The sequence below is a fragment of the Epinephelus lanceolatus genome, chromosome 4 (assembly GCF_041903045.1).
Source record: "Epinephelus lanceolatus isolate andai-2023 chromosome 4, ASM4190304v1, whole genome shotgun sequence".
NCBI lineage: Eukaryota > Metazoa > Chordata > Actinopteri > Perciformes > Serranidae > Epinephelus > Epinephelus lanceolatus.
The window spans coordinates 16,584,829-16,603,087 of NC_135737.1; the positions used below are offsets into that span (position 1 = coordinate 16,584,829).

The 18,259-nt window shown below is 40.4% G+C and overlaps 1 protein-coding gene across 1 annotated transcript in view; it reads right to left on the minus strand.

Annotated features, from left to right (window-relative positions):
- gbe1b (glucan (1,4-alpha-), branching enzyme 1b) overlaps positions 1 to 17,157 on the minus strand; it is an 86,988-nt gene extending 69,831 nt beyond the window's left edge. Inside the window, exons 1-2 of the mRNA XM_033631368.2 lie at positions 16,969 to 17,157; positions 3,814 to 3,983 (exon numbers count right to left, since the gene is read on the minus strand). Of these exons, the coding sequence (XP_033487259.1) occupies positions 3,814 to 3,983; positions 16,969 to 17,066 (268 nt within the window). The 5' untranslated portion in view covers positions 17,067 to 17,157. The remainder of the gene's footprint in view (positions 1 to 3,813; positions 3,984 to 16,968) is intronic.
- Between the last annotated feature and the right edge of the window lie 1,102 nt (positions 17,158 to 18,259).

Genomic DNA, 18,259 nt, shown 5'->3' on the forward strand with positions numbered 1-18,259 from the left:
GAGCCCTTTATGCCTGTATCACAAGCCTGTGTTCTTTGCTGTTTATGTTTATGTTCTTTTAGACTGTTTATGTTTATGCTAACAATATGTTGTGATGTTACAGTGGAGGAATCAAATGGCTGAAGATAGATTACAACACTGAAGGATCCAGTGGTCAGAGCTTTAAACAAAATGTGCCACCACAGCGAATCTTTGCAAGTAAATTACTGATTACATTTGATAGTGTTTTAGAGAATCAATACAGTATCATAACACTAATATTGTGATGCTCAAGTGTAATGATATTTTTGTATACCCCGTATATGTGGAAACTGTATGCGATCATACCTTCTAATAAATTATTTTGATTACATAACATTTTGTTTATAGAAGTCAGAAATATATTATATAATATATAATATAGTCAGAAATTTTAAAATCCAACCACAGGGTTTTTAATTATTTCTGGTTGCAAATAAAAAGTTGCATTCTTTCTTACAGCAGCTTGTGTTGTTCTAAAACCACCCCTGTAATTCAATTCAATTCAATTCAATTTTATTTATAAAGCCCAATATCACAAATCACAATTTGCCTCACAGGGCTTTACAGCATACGACATCCCTCTGTCCTTTGGACCCTCACAGCGGATAAGGAAAAACTCCCCAAAAAAACCCCTTTAATGGGGAAAAAAAATGGTAGAAACCTCAGGAAGAGCAACTGAGGAGGGATCCCTCTTCCAGGATGGACAGACGTGCAATAGATGTCGTACAGAACAGATCAGCATAATAAATTAACAGTAATCCGCATGACACAATGAGACAGAGAGACAGAGAGAGAGAGAGAGAGAGAGAGAGAGAGAGAGAGAGAGAGAGAGAGAGAGAGAGAGAGATGCAGGTAATGACAGTAGCTTACAACAACATTATTGAAAGTAATAATATTATAGTTATAGTTCTGGCTACTGTGGTACAATATGTTGAAAGTATGTATTAATATCTGGCAGTATACATGTGTGACAATAGTCATATGTGTATAATAACAGTAGAAGTATGACTAATGACTAATGATGGCAGCAGCAGCAGGAGGCATCTGGCAGGACCACGGCAGCAGCACAACCACACGTCACGCTATCCAGGCACCGCTGCGATATGAGTTAATCTGAGAGACAGTGGAGCACAAAGGCTCTGGAGAAGAAGCCGAGTTAGTGACATCCAGAATGGCCGAGTTAGCAAGATGCAGTAATAGAATAAAACAGAGAGAGAGAAGGAGAGAAGGTGCCCGGTGGTAATTGTGTTGGTATGTTACTTAACTGCCTTATTAATAATGCTGTTGTGGCAACACAATTCAGGCTTCACAAGGAAGTGCAGGACCTTGACATCAGAATCCCGGTTTGCGTCCAGACTCTTATCTTAAGTTTAGGCAACAAATGTACTTTTGTTAAGTTCAGGCAAAGACTGTGATTTTAGTTGAATGTTAATTAAAAGGCAATAAGAAAATAATTCTGTTGTCAGAACAAGTTGAAGCTATTGCAAAATTGCCTGTTCTGGCAGAAAACAACTGAAACACATTGTCTGTAAATGATTTGCTGAAACGCTCAGTAGCAACACTTCTTGCCACCTATGTTAATTACCAACATTACCTTATTAAGGTAATAGAAAACAGAGTTTGCTCGGCTTTATGTCTCCCTCAAAACATATTTTCTGTTTCAAATAAGTTGTACATAAACATCATTTCAAGGAGACACGGCTGGTTAAAGATAGCTTGTGGCTGATAGTCACCTCTGTGGCTTTAGCTCTATTTAACATCCTCCTGTTCTAATCTAAACCCTCTTGCATAATTCTGTCTTGTTTTTGTACTCTGCACTGCTCGTCTGTATCCTGTGACTTTTGCAACAGTGAGTAAAGCAGCAGACTCAGTCATCTAAAAAGAAAAACTGATAAAATGCCACTTCACTGCTCATTGAATTATATCTCTGAGGGAACAACAGAGAGGCGTTACATTCATAACCTGCTGATACCACATTACCAATTGTCATTGACTGACAGGAATATATTAGGACACAAAACATTTATTATAAAGCAGCCACCTTGGCATGTCAATTTAGGATGTCGTTTTTATTCAGTAATCCATATCTGCTTGCTATTCATGAGCAAAAACAAGGGCAGGATAGAAAATGAATCACAGGAGATGCTCCAGAAGTGACCGGGCACAACACCAGCACTTTTCACAGGCAGGCCAAGTCATATTTTTTCACAATTTATTTATCCCCCTTTGCTTAAACTCCTCTGAAAAAAACCCCCAAAAACCCAGTGCATTATGCATCCAACCTGCACCATATTCATGACTAGGGCTGCTGGGCTGTTTCCACATTTACTATGAAATTGAAATCAAATAATATGACTGAGCCGTGTCAAAATGTAATCTCTCACAGAATTGAATGTTGGAATTGAGCTGCTGCCCAAGGTCCTGGGAAGATAATTAAAAAGGGAAAAGAATATGGAAAGAGGGAATGGCAGCAACAGAACTAACTAGCGCAAAAAATGTGTAAGGACAATAAACAAATTGACAAATCTCCGGTTTTGCACACAGTATCAATCTGAGTGTATTACTATTAGCATTTGCTTTCCTTTATCGTTACCTGCAGGGTGTCAGTTCACAATGGCTGCAGCACAGAGCTAAGTGTTTGTGCAGTGGTGCCATGGCAAATGGAATCTGAGTTATGTGAACGTGTCTCAATTCTTTCACCGCCCTTCTTCTTATTCATTTTTTTCTATTATTATATTTTTTGTTTGTCCGGTGAGAGTAATATATTACTACTGGCATGTGCAATAGATGCATTCATATATTTGATAAAGGAAAGAAAATGACACTGAGAGCTGGTATTACCTTGTATATCTTTTTGATAGACGAGAGCAAGTCTCATTTAATCTTGTTAATGATGACAAAAATAAATAATCTCTCTGCACACATTAACCGAGAATAACACTCAAAAGACTATTAACCTGAAATTACTTTCAAAGTTGGGACCGGAGGGAAAAGAGATTTCAGTGCAAACACAGAGGTTGCACTCACTCAACAACTTTGCAGGCGATGATGAAATAACCAGCTACTAAAATATTAACAAACACTCCCACATTCAAAAGAAGCCCCTTCAGTATGCAAGTTTATCCTGTGTAATCAATATTTTCCACATTTCCTACTCCCAGGTTGGTTGATCAAAAGGGCTGATACCCTTGTACCGCAGTTCTCTCCGCTTTTTCTTAATTTTTGGCCCCTTTGTGTTCCAGGGTGCAGAAATGTCAAATTTCTTATTTAATACACCATGAAGATATGCAACCTTCCTGTTAGCACTGAAATCTCTTTTTCCTTTTTGGTCCCAACAGTGTATATAACTCTATATCAAAGTGTCATTTCCTTGTTAGTAATCCTATTTATTATTGCAAATTGATTGCTATTATACAACGGGAATGAAACATACTTTCATCTAACAACCTTGCTGCATGCCTCTTTAAAAGCCAATGAGGACGCCTGCTGTGCTAAAAACAAATGAAGATTTCCTATCAAAAAAAGACTCAGCATTTTGTACAAATGAACTGAGAGCAAAATAACAGTATCTATGGAGGTTATAAAGTACCAAGTTTCAGCTTTAACTTCAGAGGGTTCACATTCTTATTGGGTGAATTTGGTATGAATTGTAACACCTTTAAACACAGAACATACATGAGCAGATAATACATGAGCAGCAGTAAAACTCAGTGGAAGCCTTGGGGAAACAACCTGGACATCCCACTGCTGACATGTTCCTCAGGAGGTGACAGTTCTCCTCAGGCTACTTACTGAAATCACCAGTGAGGAAGAGGGCCTCGGCACCCGGAGCCCACTCAAAGAAAACCAGGCTGTTGTCAGGGTGTCGCTGCACACCGAAGGTCTTGTAGCTGCGTGTGAACTGGTCAAAACCTCCTTCTGCCTCTTCCAGCTGTAGAAGCTGCTTCTGTAGCAGCTCATACCTTTCAAAAACAACAGGGGACAAACACAAAGCCATATGAATTCAATAGGAAACCCACCAGTGGATACACACTGCTGGATACATACAATGGTATATATCGTCAGTGATGTTGAATAGATTTCAGTTATTTGTTTTTGACAACCCCCTGAAGAACATCAATTACATTCAGGTCTGGCTGTTACGTGTGGGTGGAAAGCGAAATAACAACAGCAATTGAGATAACTGTGCAATAGTTTCTCCAGCTTTCTCTCTGCATGACTGCTGAATGTCAGTGTAAATATAGTGAGTCCAGGATGTGAGGATTTTATTCAGTTGTTGAGACAAAACCTCACATTAACTGTAAAATTAATCATTAATATGAAATATTCATGTAGAGTAAAAGTTTACATGAAAAAAACATGGTACAGCCCATCTTCATCTATAAACAACAGCTACTACCCTCCACAGGAAGGATAATACAGTGTAAATTATTATGACGTTGGGTTTTTTTCTTCTGGTAAGTACTCACCATGGCAACACAAGATGTTGACATGTGCACACACATACACACACTACAGATCCCCACACAACTAGTCATCAAATTAAAATTACTGGGGAAGAAGATATTCATCAGTAATTACCACTAATGCTACCATTACTGGAAAAAGCAGCCCCTCTATTGTACCCTGTCAGTGTTATCACTTATCACCCATTAAAACAACTATTCATAACAATACAGTTAGTGGTGAAAGCAATTTTCAAAATCATTGGTCACACTCATATGTCATTCTGGCGCAAGCAAAAAAGTACTTCATTGAGTAATTAATTATTTCCACTATTTCTGTGTAATTAACAGTCCTAAATTTAACAGGTTGCCTTTTTTTTTTTTTAAGCTTGAAATTCTACAGTGGATTTTTCCTATAAGGCAGACATAAGAAATACTGACGATCAGCCATAATTATCTTTTTGAATAAGGATGAATGGAAACAGGCATTCTAAAGCCAGTGAATCAAGCTACAATACAAGCATAAAGCATTTTAATGTTTCAAGTTTCCGATAAACTAAGTAATTTACTTGTCAGTCACTGTAAAATGACATTTGTGTCTTAGATAAATATGTGGAAATCAACCAGAAAAAAAAATTGAGATGAATTTTACTGTTTTACTATTTGTGTGCTGTATGCATGTGTCTGAAAAAGTTTCTTAGTTTGAACATATTTACAACTTTTCTACAATATCGCAGCACATGCAGTGTAGCAGTGCACAGAGCTGCAACTTAATGTTTCCATGCTAACGTTATCTCTTTGAGGTTCTACCTCAGGATGCAAACCTGCCTCATCCCCTCAAGAATGTGTGACTACAGGCATATCCTGAGAGATAAACCTCTGTCTGTTACCTTCAACTGGGAAGGATAGACTAACTACTTTGCAATTTATCTCACTTAAGTTCCTGCAGCCAGCTGGTGTCCATATCAGATTCCCCCCGGTACAGAAAGCCTCTTTCAGCCAGCTGAGTTAAGTGCACTCTCTCCCCTATAGCCCTGAAGCCAAGCTCAGACTGGCCTGTGAATGCCCTGGGGCTAGTGATGATGGGCTGAAGTAACAGCGCGATTTCTCAGCAGCTGCTCCCTGTGTTGGGCATAGTGGATACAGACAGTACTTGCCAAATGTAAACCTTTAAAGTCCAACCAATGATGCCACATGCCTCCTTTGCCACTTTGTCACCATTTCAAGAATATGCTGAAAGGAAGGACAAAGGGTGGATTCACATAAGGGCAGAGCTCGACTGCCACAATATTAACAGGCATGAAAGTCATGCCTTTGATTATAACAAATGAGTTCCAGAAGGCTGGACCAGTGGGAATAGTGAGCCAGAATTCTGTATGGATGCAGCGTTCACCGCACATCTCTTGTGTCCGTTTCCACTTGAGATTGCAGCAAGGAGGCGAGATGAGACCACACATCACAAATGAATTGTGTCTGTAAAGAAACAATTCATTTCAGCAAGTCATTAACAGAGTTGAAGCTACAGGCAAAATCAAAACTTTGATTTATTTCCCTGTTACAGACAGAAAGTGTCTGTGAGTGCCCATGCTGTCCTTGGTGCCCTTGTCTCCAAGTTTTAATTTGATGAAGTTGTCACTCTTCCTCTCCTCCATGCTGGCACTGGTACCACATTTCTCTACCTTTGCCACAGTTTTTCTACAGTTTACAACAATATCTAGCCTAGGACTGCACTTGGTATCCATAGGCAGCATTTGGGCATAAAGCACTCTCCCATCAAGCTGCAAAGAGCAGAGTCTCAGAGTATGTGACCATTTCATCACATATGGCAAGCTTTCTTCTCCAGCACTGGCCCTGAATTCCTAATTAAGGCAAGTCAGCATTAGAACTGGAACTCAGCTCATTGCTGTTGTCTTCCTGTGTTAAGATAAAGCCATCACATTTTTTTGTAGATTATGAGATACTATGAAGGCTGTTAATACAATTTTGCAACCTTGATCAAACCTACCGGATGTATATGTTTACGCAATCCAGAAAAGACGACAGAAAAGATCAAAATACAAGCATTTTAGAAAGACACTTCTTAAAAACAATCGCCGAGCCTGCTTATATGTGGTATTAATATCAGAGATGCACCGATCCAGCTTTTTCAGTTTCAATACTGATCCCGATGCTGTGGCTTTGAGTATCAGCTGATACCTATGGAGCTTTATCCCTATCTTTATTCAAGAGAGTGGTCTATCAGTTTGAGAGCATTATTTATTGATTTCACATTCAAAAACCTTGCCCTCGCACTCAAATATCCTCTGCTTGCGCTTGGATCTACTCTGTTTCTGCTCGCAGATTTCCTGCTCGAGCTTTGGCTTTTCTCCTCGTGCTCAAACTGTTTCTGTGCGCTCGTGGAATTTCTGCTCTCAGATTTCTGCCCTGCACTTGGATTTTTTTATCTAACAGCCCTGTCAAAATCCCCCAACCAATAGAATGCCAGGTTTACTGTTGACCAATTAAATGATCCCTGCCTCCTTGTGGGCGCGCTTGCTTTAGTTTTAGAGCATCCCGTCGGGGTGGGTACTCTTTGACCGGGTTCATCCACTCCCACCCTCTTCCACTGTCAGGAATTATTTTTCAACAGTCACCGGTTCACAGCAGCTGAAATAGTGTGAAATACCTCCACACAGCAGATTCTCTCCTTCGCTCCATGATGTATGACGTAGCTCGCGTCGCAACAGATTTAAAGGGAAAGGATCGCCTCAGGTATAGGTTGCATTTTCCGATACCCGATCCATCTATTTTGATGATATCGGGGCAAATATTTGATCCAGATATCGGATCGGTGCATCCCTAATAAATATGCGTTTTGGCAATCTGAACACAAGTGAACGGCCAAAACATATCGCCATCAACACCTGTGTCCATCATGTGTCCCCAGCTGACCACTTGGGTTTAAATTTTGTTACTGCCTGTGTCACTTATGCTAAAAGGTTAAAGACCTCTGTGCACAGTTATTACATCCACACTTAATCTAGCTGCTCGCTAGTAAAAATGGCAAAATGATGGCGGTCATACAACGCGTTAGTACTCTGTCACCAAAACAACTACCCGTCCTTGTTGGGGACGCATTAGGACACAGTGGTGTTTACACTACAAAGATATATGGTCAAATGCATCTCAGACCATCTTTGCAGGTATTTTAAGTGACCAGATCACAATGCGTCTTGGTGATTGTTTACACTTGTATTTAGCATTGTCCACTTGTGATGAGATCATTTAAGACGCATGTTAATACCAGGTATAAACTGGCTTTATATGTGGCCCAAATGTAATACAGAAGTAAAATAATTGATTGATCTAAGTTTGATGGTAATTTGCTGCTACTCTACTGTATCAATGTTGGCAACGACTTGAAGCCAATATGTAGAAGAGTTTTATGGGATAATGCCACCTTTACAGTTACTCTGCTGGCATGAGTCTTTGTTTGGGTTGCAAAGCTGTGCCTTTATTGATAATACCACAATATCACCTCAGACAGAAATCTGACACATAGGGGCTTTAAGATTATAGAAATATTTTTCAAAGTGTTAAGTCTGTCAGTAAAATATCATGAGAGCCTTGAATCTCAGTGTGAGAATCAATTGTGCCTGACACAATGCAGCTCTTCAATAGCTCTCACATTTATTTCCCAATTGCAAGTTCAACACATGAAAGATTCATTTAAGTGTTACACTGGTCAGGGAAAGTTGCCATTTAAGAACTGTGGTATGGAGAGTGTTGGACGCATGTTGAATGTAACAGTTAAAAGTGTATTATAATACATTAGTACTTGCTGTTCTCTATTAATAATACATACTTAAAACTGCATCAATGTTTTTTTGGCCACTTGGATGCAGTGGAAGATATAAACGCAGCTAATATGAGGTAGTTGTTAGCAAGCAGTTGTTTATTTGAATTATCATTTATTTGAATTCAAGTTGTTGTCCACCTGACTAATGCAAGTCCAAAATTCACTCCTCTTTTACCTCTGTTTGTGCTCCGCCAGCTCCTAAAGGAAATATCTGGCTCTGTAGCTGCTAAATGCTCCACTATGTTCGCCAGCTTGTCGCGAACTGTGTCTGTCTGCCATTTGGAGCTGGGCAGGAAGCCTACAGTGGGTTTATCAGAGCTTTTTGCTGAAAATAGCTGCCTGCTGTGGCTACAAACAACACTGATGAGAGCAGTGAGAGTGAACCACAATGGTGAGGTTGCGGGCCGTGAAACCAATACAATGATTTAAAACACGCTGACACAATCTGTATATCTGAGGGGTACATCACTATGACCTACTCCTAACACACACACACAGTCATGTGACCCATTGTTAACATAAAAATGTTGTTATAGCAGATTTCTAAAATACACAACATGAAAAGATCAGTTATGATACATGCCTGCATTTTATTACAGAGGAGAAACTCACCACTTCTCAATGGAACAAATCGATATTTCAGTTTCATTAAAAATACACTACCTGCTCATTGTCAGGTAGTACACTAGTACACTACCTGCTCATTGTCGTGTACTACCTGACAACTGTCAGGTAGTACACGATGAGAGACACTATGAATCCCTGGAGCCAGAAATTACAAAAGAGTTTTGTCCTGTCTCCTATTCAGTGGTAATAGAGCAGCAGGGGATTATAGATGTGAGTCACAGATTACAGTCATGGCTTTCTTATCTCTTGGTTTGGGTAACTGTTCTTTATCTATAAAGATACTGGAGAAAATATCATATGGCACAACCAAGATATTAAACTTACAGATGTTACTGTACACTGCTAAATTGCAAGTGACAGACATCAACCTCCTGTCAAATCACTTCAGCTCAGTGTCGGATGCATTACTGTTTCTTCTCAAACTATCAAGTTAACCCTTATTCCTTAGAATGAGTAAGGGAGACTACTTGTGCAGTTTTTGGTGGCTGCAAATTGGATCATGTTGATATGATATGCAAATTTCCTATTTGTCCCAAAGTCATGAGTTGAGACTACAAAGGCACTGAAAGTGGGGCTTGTGGAGTAAGATCTCCCACAAGAGAAGAGCTAGGCTCAGAAGGCAGAAGAGAAAGCTAATCACTTAGCGAAAGCTCTCGTGGAAATCAAAGCCAGGGTTCAGAAGGTGCTGGAGAAGGTGGGTGAGTAAAGATCTCATTGATGAGAAAGCTGAGACCCAGAGGATGCTCAAGATAGCAGACCAGCTGGGGGACACTCTCCTGCATAAGAGAAATGAGGCAAAGAAACAGCTGGAGAGACTTGACTTCAGCTCTGAAGCACAGTGAGGTGCAGCAGAAGATCGATCATCTGCAGAAACAGAGGGGAGAAGATCTCCCTCCTCAGGGCCACAGGGGAGGTCAAACAAACCCCACAGGAGACAGTGATGGAGCGGGAAAAGAAGCAGAGCAGCATGATGTCCAGGGTGGATGATCTGGAGACAAAAAGTCCAAGAAGAAAAGTTGGACAGCCAACCTCTTTCCATGCCTGCCCCCCGCAGTTGAAGACCAGTAGTACTGTTTCATCCAACATGCTGTGGCAAGAGGATCTCTCTTTAAGTGTGCTCCAAATATAATATTTCATTTCGTTTATATCATGTATTGTTTTGTGGTGAGTTTTTCCTTGACTTCTGGATGGGTTGCGTTGAGAACTTTTGTTAATAGGCGCATGTGAAACTGGCTTAAATACGATATCTTGACTTAATAAGACATTCCACAAACTCCTTTGTCTTGTCTTGCAGTTCAACAAATTAAAAAAATAAATCTAACAATTTCAGCATTGTTTCATTGTTGTAAGCTGTAACTTTCTATGCATTTCGCATGATGGGTTTACCCTTCATTACATAACAATGTTGGGGAGAAACTCTAAAACTTTGGACATTAGGTGCAAATAAAGTAAAGTTGGTGTTGCATTACTACTATCACCAATGGCTGAAAGTCTAACTCACATTTTCTTATCCACTGTAAAACTTCATGTATCAACAAACTTTTAATTTTCAGAGTTCCAGAGGTCAGCACAAGTTCACAGAATATAGTATGGTCAATTTCAGCCAATACGTTTGGATGCCACTCTAACTGCTGCGAAAAGGGAACTTGTTGCTTCCTTTTCGACAAAAGAATCTTTAGGTTGGCTTTAGTCTAAACTATTAACAAAAGGGTTTTCTATAGTGTATAATAATTTTGATTCTCCAAACCATGTGGTTTTGACGTGCAAATGAGTTGGTGGCGAGGGGTAGACAAACAAAAGTAAGTCCTACAGGACTTTTAAGATCACTGTTTTTGAACAGTTTTTGAAAGTGTTGTAGTTTCAGGGTGACAAATTAAACAAATTAATGTAAATGTGAATTACAACAGGCAGATGAATCACAGAAATTAAGTCTGTTAAAAGCATTGTTCTGACCTCTCACTGTTCAGACAAAATGCTTTGTATTTACCAGACAGGATGGGAGAAAGAGAGAAAGCAGGGCATCATCGGTTTTCAGGGGGACCCAGAGTCTGTAACTGTTTATTTATACAGTCAGAAGAAAAGTCTGAACTAAAACTTTTATAACACTGGTATTAGATACAGTCAGATCAGATACAGTAAGGAGACCATAAAATGATGCCAGCAATCTAAAAATAGATCACCTTCACCTACAGTTGGCACATTCTTTTTGACGTCATATCTCTACTAAAATACAGTTACAGTTTTAAGTTTCCGGTTGTGTTTATAATCCACTTCCAAAAATTCTCCCCACCGAACAGCTGAACTTTGCAACCTATTCATACACTCACTGTTAGACAATCGGGCATCTAAATTTAGAGTGAGTGTTAAGGTCTGTTGCATTGTGTATGACTGATGGTGACAGCTGAGGCACAGAGGTGTCAGGACAGTCTACAACAGCCGGGAGAAACAAAAGTAGGAAAAACTTTCTTTCATTTAGATCTCAGCTCACCTATAGGGCTTCCATATGGCCCAGCGGCGAGGTGACTTTCAAATAATTCCATTAATGTCCTGCTTTGACTAAATGCATTAATGAGGCTAAAGAGGGACCTGGACATTTGCAGAGAAGTTGATTGATGAAAGCTAAACTTTCCTGCTAACCTCAGACCTCTGTTGACCCTCCAGCAAGGTGAGGGGAAAATAAATGCTGCCCATGCAACCATTAAAAGTTCTAGTGTTTAAGATTAAGGGGGATATATTGGCAGAAATGGAATATAATATAATAAGTTTAGTAATAAGCGTTTTTGTTTTTAGTGTTTAATCACGTTAAAATGTTTTTGTTACCTTAGAATGAGCCATTTATGGCTACATGGGGGGCAGGTCCTCATCCAGGACATATTGCACCACCATATTTCTCCAGTTGTCCACAACATACAAACAAAACACTGGCTCTAGACAGGGCCATTTGCATTTTCACATGGGCAACTGTAGTTAGCAGCCCCTTTGCACCAAGCCAAAAAGCATTAGAAAAACACTGATTTTCAAGCTGTACCTGCTTTGTGCAGTGTTTTTACTTGTTTAATCACCGGGTCTGTTTGTTTAGTAAAGGAAGAGAACTCTGTTAATTATACGGCTCACAGTAAAAACCTCCTGAACATCTTAAAGGGAAATTTTGGTTTATTTCAACCTGTCTCCTATCGTCCTAAATTTGTTTCAAGTGACTAGTGATATAAAAATAATAGTTAGCATGTTAGCCGTTAGCCTAGATACAGCTTGGGCGCATAGTAGCATCAGACCTGTTAAAACGTAAGTGAACGGGCAACCTTCAAGTGCAAAGTTAGTCCACTAAACAAGCTTTTTTTTCCACAAAGACAGCCTCATATCATTAGGATAAATGTCAGAGAACATATAGAAAACGACATGTAAACGTGTTGTCTTACCTTACCGGTGTGGTGCCATGTTTGTTTACCATTTAGCTCTGCTTTCCAAAGCGCGGCCGAAATATATCTCGCCAGCTCTAGATAAAGCCCAGCTGGATACTACTTCAGGTGGAGGTGTCTCGTCCTCGGTCACATCCAGACCTTGAAAATAAGGCTGCAACCGGTCCCATTCCTTGCAACAGAGGTATTCCTCTTCTGTGGGCATTGGAGCACAGCATCCACAGGTACACCACCAATCTCCAGAGCTACGCAGCCTTGCAGCAGCCATTCCTCCTCTCTCGTCCTCTACCTGTTGCGCCTCTCTCTCTCTCCTCCTCCGTTCTTCAATTTCACGAAGCTCTTCGTCAGTGTATTCTGGCTCAAATAAATAAGGGCGGCCATCAACCTCTGCAAAATGAAATTCCTCCTCCACAAAGTCGAAGTCTGGCAAAAAGTCAGCCATTATTCTATAAATCTTTCATAAAATAAATGAATTAACTTTTCAGGTTACTGTCCGGTTCTGCCTTCCAGCTGTTGCTGCTTGTTCTCACGAGATTTCAGGCACGGTATGAGATCGCTGCTTGTTCTCGCGATATTTCGGCCGCGCTTTGGAAAGCAGAGCTAAATGGTAAACAAACATGGTAGCACACCGGTAAGGTAAGACAACACGTTTACATGTCGTTTTCTATATATTCTCTGACATTTATCCTAACGATATGAGGCGGTCTTTGTGGAAAAAAAGCTTGTTTAGTGGACTAACTTTGCACTTGAAGGTTGCCCGTTCACTTACGTTTTAACAGGTCTGACGCTACTATGCGCCCCGGCTGTATCTAGGCTAACGGCTAACATGCTAAGTATTATTTTTATGTCACTAGTCACTTGAAACAAATTTAGGACGATAGGAGACAGGTTGAAATAAACCGAAATTTCCCTTTAAGTTATCAGAGGAGAAAAAAAAGTAAGCACACATTACACAATCAGAGAAAAAAAAGTGAGCCCACATTAGCAGGTGCTGGGCTAGCAGCCAGTCTGTGATGAGCCAAACAGTGTCAGAGAAACACTGATTTGTAAAGTAAAACTGCTTTGTTCAGTGTTTTTACTGTTTTAATCACATGCTCCATTTGTTTTGGAGAAGAAGAAACCTCTGTGGATTATTTGGCTCACGGTAATAACCTCCTGAACAATCGACACCGAAGGAATCCTAACCCATGAGTTCACATTTGGCATACAGGAGACGTTTCAGCTGGTTGCAAATCTGCAATCCGCACCACCTGATGCCACTAAATTCTACACACTGTTTCTTTAAAGAAGGTACAAAAACATTCACTCATTAAAATACAGCAGGTAGTTTTAGAAATGTAATCCGGCCATTTTAATACATATTAACTATTAAGGAACTGTAAGTTGCTGCTTTTCCACTTAGCTTTAAATCCTGTATTTTAGCTCATTACTTTTTAGTCAGAGCACATGCATCGGCAGTCATTGCTTCAAAGTCAATAATCAGTTTTGCTTTAAATATATTGCATCACCATCACAAGCATAAGACTCAGAGTTATTGCTGTATTTTCACTTTGAAACGAGTTGTGATGACATACTCAAATCTTTGCAAAAACTCTTTGCCGTAATAAGCAGCAGTCCCTGTGCTCCCTACTTTCATTTGGTCCAATTTAGGAGATACATGGTGCCACGAGCTGCAAAATCCTAGCAGCACTTCCTGCAGACTTGCGCAACAGGAAGGGTAAATAATGAAGCATGTCAACAGAGCACTGCTCACAGGGGCTGTAACCTGCATGCAGCATCAACGGCTGTTTTCACATTCAATCTGAAACTAGCATCCTGATAAAATAAAATAAGAGCTGCCTACAACCACAGAATACTCATTAGAATGGAAGACCGGTACAATCCGCTGGAATAATTTTAACTGTCTGTGCATACTGGCTGTATCTGGTGTGAACCAAAGTTCAACAAACCTGAGATGTGGGCAGCCTTGAGCCATGACATGCTGGTGAAATCTAAAGAATCGGTCTGTGTGGTCATAGGTCTCTTTCTGATAAGCCAGCTGAATTCTTAGCACTGTGCAGCTCAGCAAGGGAACTCAGCGTGACACCATAGCCTGAGAAAGCTCTTGATTTCTATGCCTGTTCATGGTGTGGTGTTTGGGCTCTGGGCCTTAGGACACCAGGGACTTATCAAGAATTAACCTTCACACAGCAGTGCACCTATATGTAAAATAATTTATGTACAACTTTCATCAGCGTGACAGGTGTTTGAGACACGTCTAGGGCTCTGTGAAGCCTAGCAATCCCAAGCTGTGTCTGAGATGAAACTGACACGCTCATCTCTCTGCAAGACTAGAGCCCTGCTCACATGCTTCAAATACAAAGCAGGTGGTCCCTTACCTGCCACATTAGAGACAAGATCTGACACGGTAATGAAAATGGATTAAACTATATGGCCCCTAAGCAGAGTTTTAAGGCCTAGTTTCAGGGATGACCCAACAGTGAGCAGATACCGTAGCAATGTGAGCGGCTCTTACAAGTAAAAAACAAAACATTACTTCTTTTTTTTTTTAAAGGAATCCAGCAGCTGAGACTAATTTGACACAAGGTAGGGAATCGAGCTAAAGACTACACTGTCATTATGTGAGCCATATGGCCTTCCAGCCAGAAATGAGCTTACAGCATCCTCTCAAAGAAAAAGAAATGATCATGAAATAAACAATGCATCATTATTATTATTAACTGGAACATTTTGTTGCAACTCAGTCATTAAGCAATTATCTTCCTAAAGTGCATCCCTTCGTTTTAGTCCACTCAGTTTATCAGGTTAAAACCAGAACTCATAGCAATTAAAAAGACACAAGAACTAAAAACATGAACAGAAAGCATGAGTCTGCACCGTCTATTGACTTACAGAGAGTGTCTATTTACTTGTGGAGATTAGTGTAGACACAAGGTCAATGCATTTACCATTGAAGGACACCTTTCTGGTCTTTTCAGGTCTCTGGAAGGTGCTGCACTAATTCAAGCGCACTTGTAGTTTAAATTTGTTTCAGTGTTCACAATGAGTGCAGTTTCACTGTATAATTTCCTGTAAATATTCACCGTATTCTTTTGGTGATATAAGTGACAGAGAATAAACAGGCGTAAGGGTCCCCGGATTGACTAATTAGCAAAACAAATGTTTATGAACTTCAAGTTCAGTTAATTAAACTTGATTCTATTAAAAGGTTTTGTGTGTTTTCTCTCTCCTGGGTGCATATATTTAAATATTATCATGGCATGTGAATATGATTGGTGAGCTAACGTCTCTGTAATGCTCTCTAAATCATGTCACACAGAACTAGGACAATTTGCCAAAACATGGACAGGGTAAATCCCAATATTGGATAAATCCAAATATAACACTAGGTACTTTACAGTCCAACAAATGTTTTAATCACATCAGTTATCATCTAAAGTAAGATTCTGGTTCATACGGGCCCACTGCAGCTCTCACTAATGATGATAACAAGGTTGTATTGTTATTTATCAGAACTTTCCACTTTGGTTTGTGCATTACCGCAATAAATATAGCTGACGACTTCATTACAAGGACGCATCATCGGAAACATTTGTGGCCCTAAAATCTTGGAGTCTACCTACATGTAGTTTGATACCATCGACCAGCAACTACTTTGGCAACTGCACAAGAAATGTGATTGAAATTTGTGCAGGATATAATCCCATATTAATAAATGCACCAGCCCACATACTGCACAATCACTAGTAGCACACACTTGCAGACAAAGTCAGCTGCTTAAGACTTCCACCCTTATAATTAATTTGTATGGAGGCCAAATCGAGGCTGAAGGGGAAACCATGCAGCATATGAGTGCAGCATAAAGTCAATTAATGTCTGAGAGGTTATTTGTGTTGCAGGGCCTTTCACACCGCACAAACCAAACCAATCTGCCTCTGCACGGTATGTGCTCCGAGTTGGAAGCGTCCAACTCTCGACTTTAATCCGATTTTAAAACACATTTTAGGATAACTGATGCCTCGATAACAACCAGACATAATGAACAGAAAAACTCATTATAATGAGAGCCGAAGCTTGCAGAAAGCAAAGGCTTTTGTGATGCTGGACCACAACGACGGATCGGCTCCGGCAGCCGAAGACACAACAGGAGAGGATCAGACAGCATTTCAGCCCAAAGCACCACCTCACGACGCAACGTGGACGTCACCTGACTGCGAAACACATGCCTACTATTGAACTGTCAAACATCGGAAGTTGAGACACGACTTGCCTTCTTCAGCAACTTGTCACATGAAATGGTAGCAGTTCATTAATTTTACATAAACTCAACATCCTCTAAACGCTTGTTATTCAGCAGACTGAAAAAGGGGGGAACAGTAAGATAGCTGCTGTGCATGAGAGTGAAACGTAACCCTGTGCGACCTCTCCTCATACACAATGTCAAGCCTAAACACAGAGGGACGACTGTCTGGTGTGTTGCAAACATCGCCTTTTATCTGTTAGTTGTGTCATTTTATTTCACGACACCAATGCCAGAACAGAACTGGCTTCTGCTCGCTTCACCGGGGACTGTATTTGGCGACAAACTGAGCACAAAAGCGCCATTTAGGCGGTGTTTTACCTCCTCACGAAGTCCTTTTCGAATGGTTTAAGGTAGGGATCCATTTGGAGAAGGCAGCTGAACTCAGGAATTGTAACATTATCCTCTTGGTCTGCCATGGTTTCTCCAGACGAGACCAATCGAGCACCGACTGCTGCTGGCCGGGCGTATTGTCAGTGTCACGGACAGAGGAAAAGCATGTAGTGTGTATGCGCGAGCTTTTTGTATCCGGACACAACAACGAATCAGGCTGCTCTCCGACAAGCCCGTCCCATCACACTGCACGCTGTGTTCTCCAGCGGGTCAGAGATAAGGGAACCAAGCCGTGCAGTGCTGTGATACAGTGTAACTTTAAGATGACAGAAGAGGAAGCATCTGGCGCGTCAGAGGAAGATGACTCGGATTTGTATGCAGATGTGCGACTTTGTAGGTTTTCTGTCTGCTTGACTTTGTGGTTATAAAAAAAAAAAACCTGCTTAAATATAGGATGCATCGACATGGAATTAATTAGTCTCTGGTGCTCAATAACTAAACTCAATATAGCCCTAGAATGATTTGTCTTTGGCTTTGGTTGACATACCTTGAATAATACCGACCATATAACCAGTGCATGTTTTACAAGAAAAAGTAAGTAAAAGTACAAAAGTATTAGCTTTAGAATAAACTTAAAGTAGGCCACCAGAGTAAAAGTAAGCTTACTCATTTTGCAGAATGGTCGATTTCGGAAAATCTAGCCCTATATTATATCATTGGATTTTGATTATTGGTGCATTAAGATGTACATTATTAATGCAGCTGTTAAAGGTATGGCTTATTTTATATACTTTATATTTGCCCGTTATGTTGAGAATCTTTTGCCCCTAGGATTAATAATGTCTCTTCTTCACCTATAATGATGCATAGCTAATATTGTATCTGTTGATTATAATTTGTATTATTAATCAGAATCTGCAAAGTAAGGGCCGTTTCATAGTCGACACAAAGGCACGCAGACGCGAACGCACTGGGACACATTGAGACGCATTGACCGCCATGATGCGCGCTTGCATCTCAAAATGTATTTTGATAATACCATGTAATACTGTGTAATACCATGTGTTGCCAGCGGGGGTGATAATGACGTACTTGAATTTTTTTTTTTTTTTTTTTGTTAAAGATTTTTTTGGCCATTTTGCCTTTAATGGACAGGACAGGTAAGTGTGAAGGGGGGAGAGAGAGGGGGGATGACACGCAGCAAGGGGCCACAGGCTGGATTAGAACCCGGGCCGCCGCGGCAACAGCCTTGTACATGGGGCGCCTGCTCTACCACTAA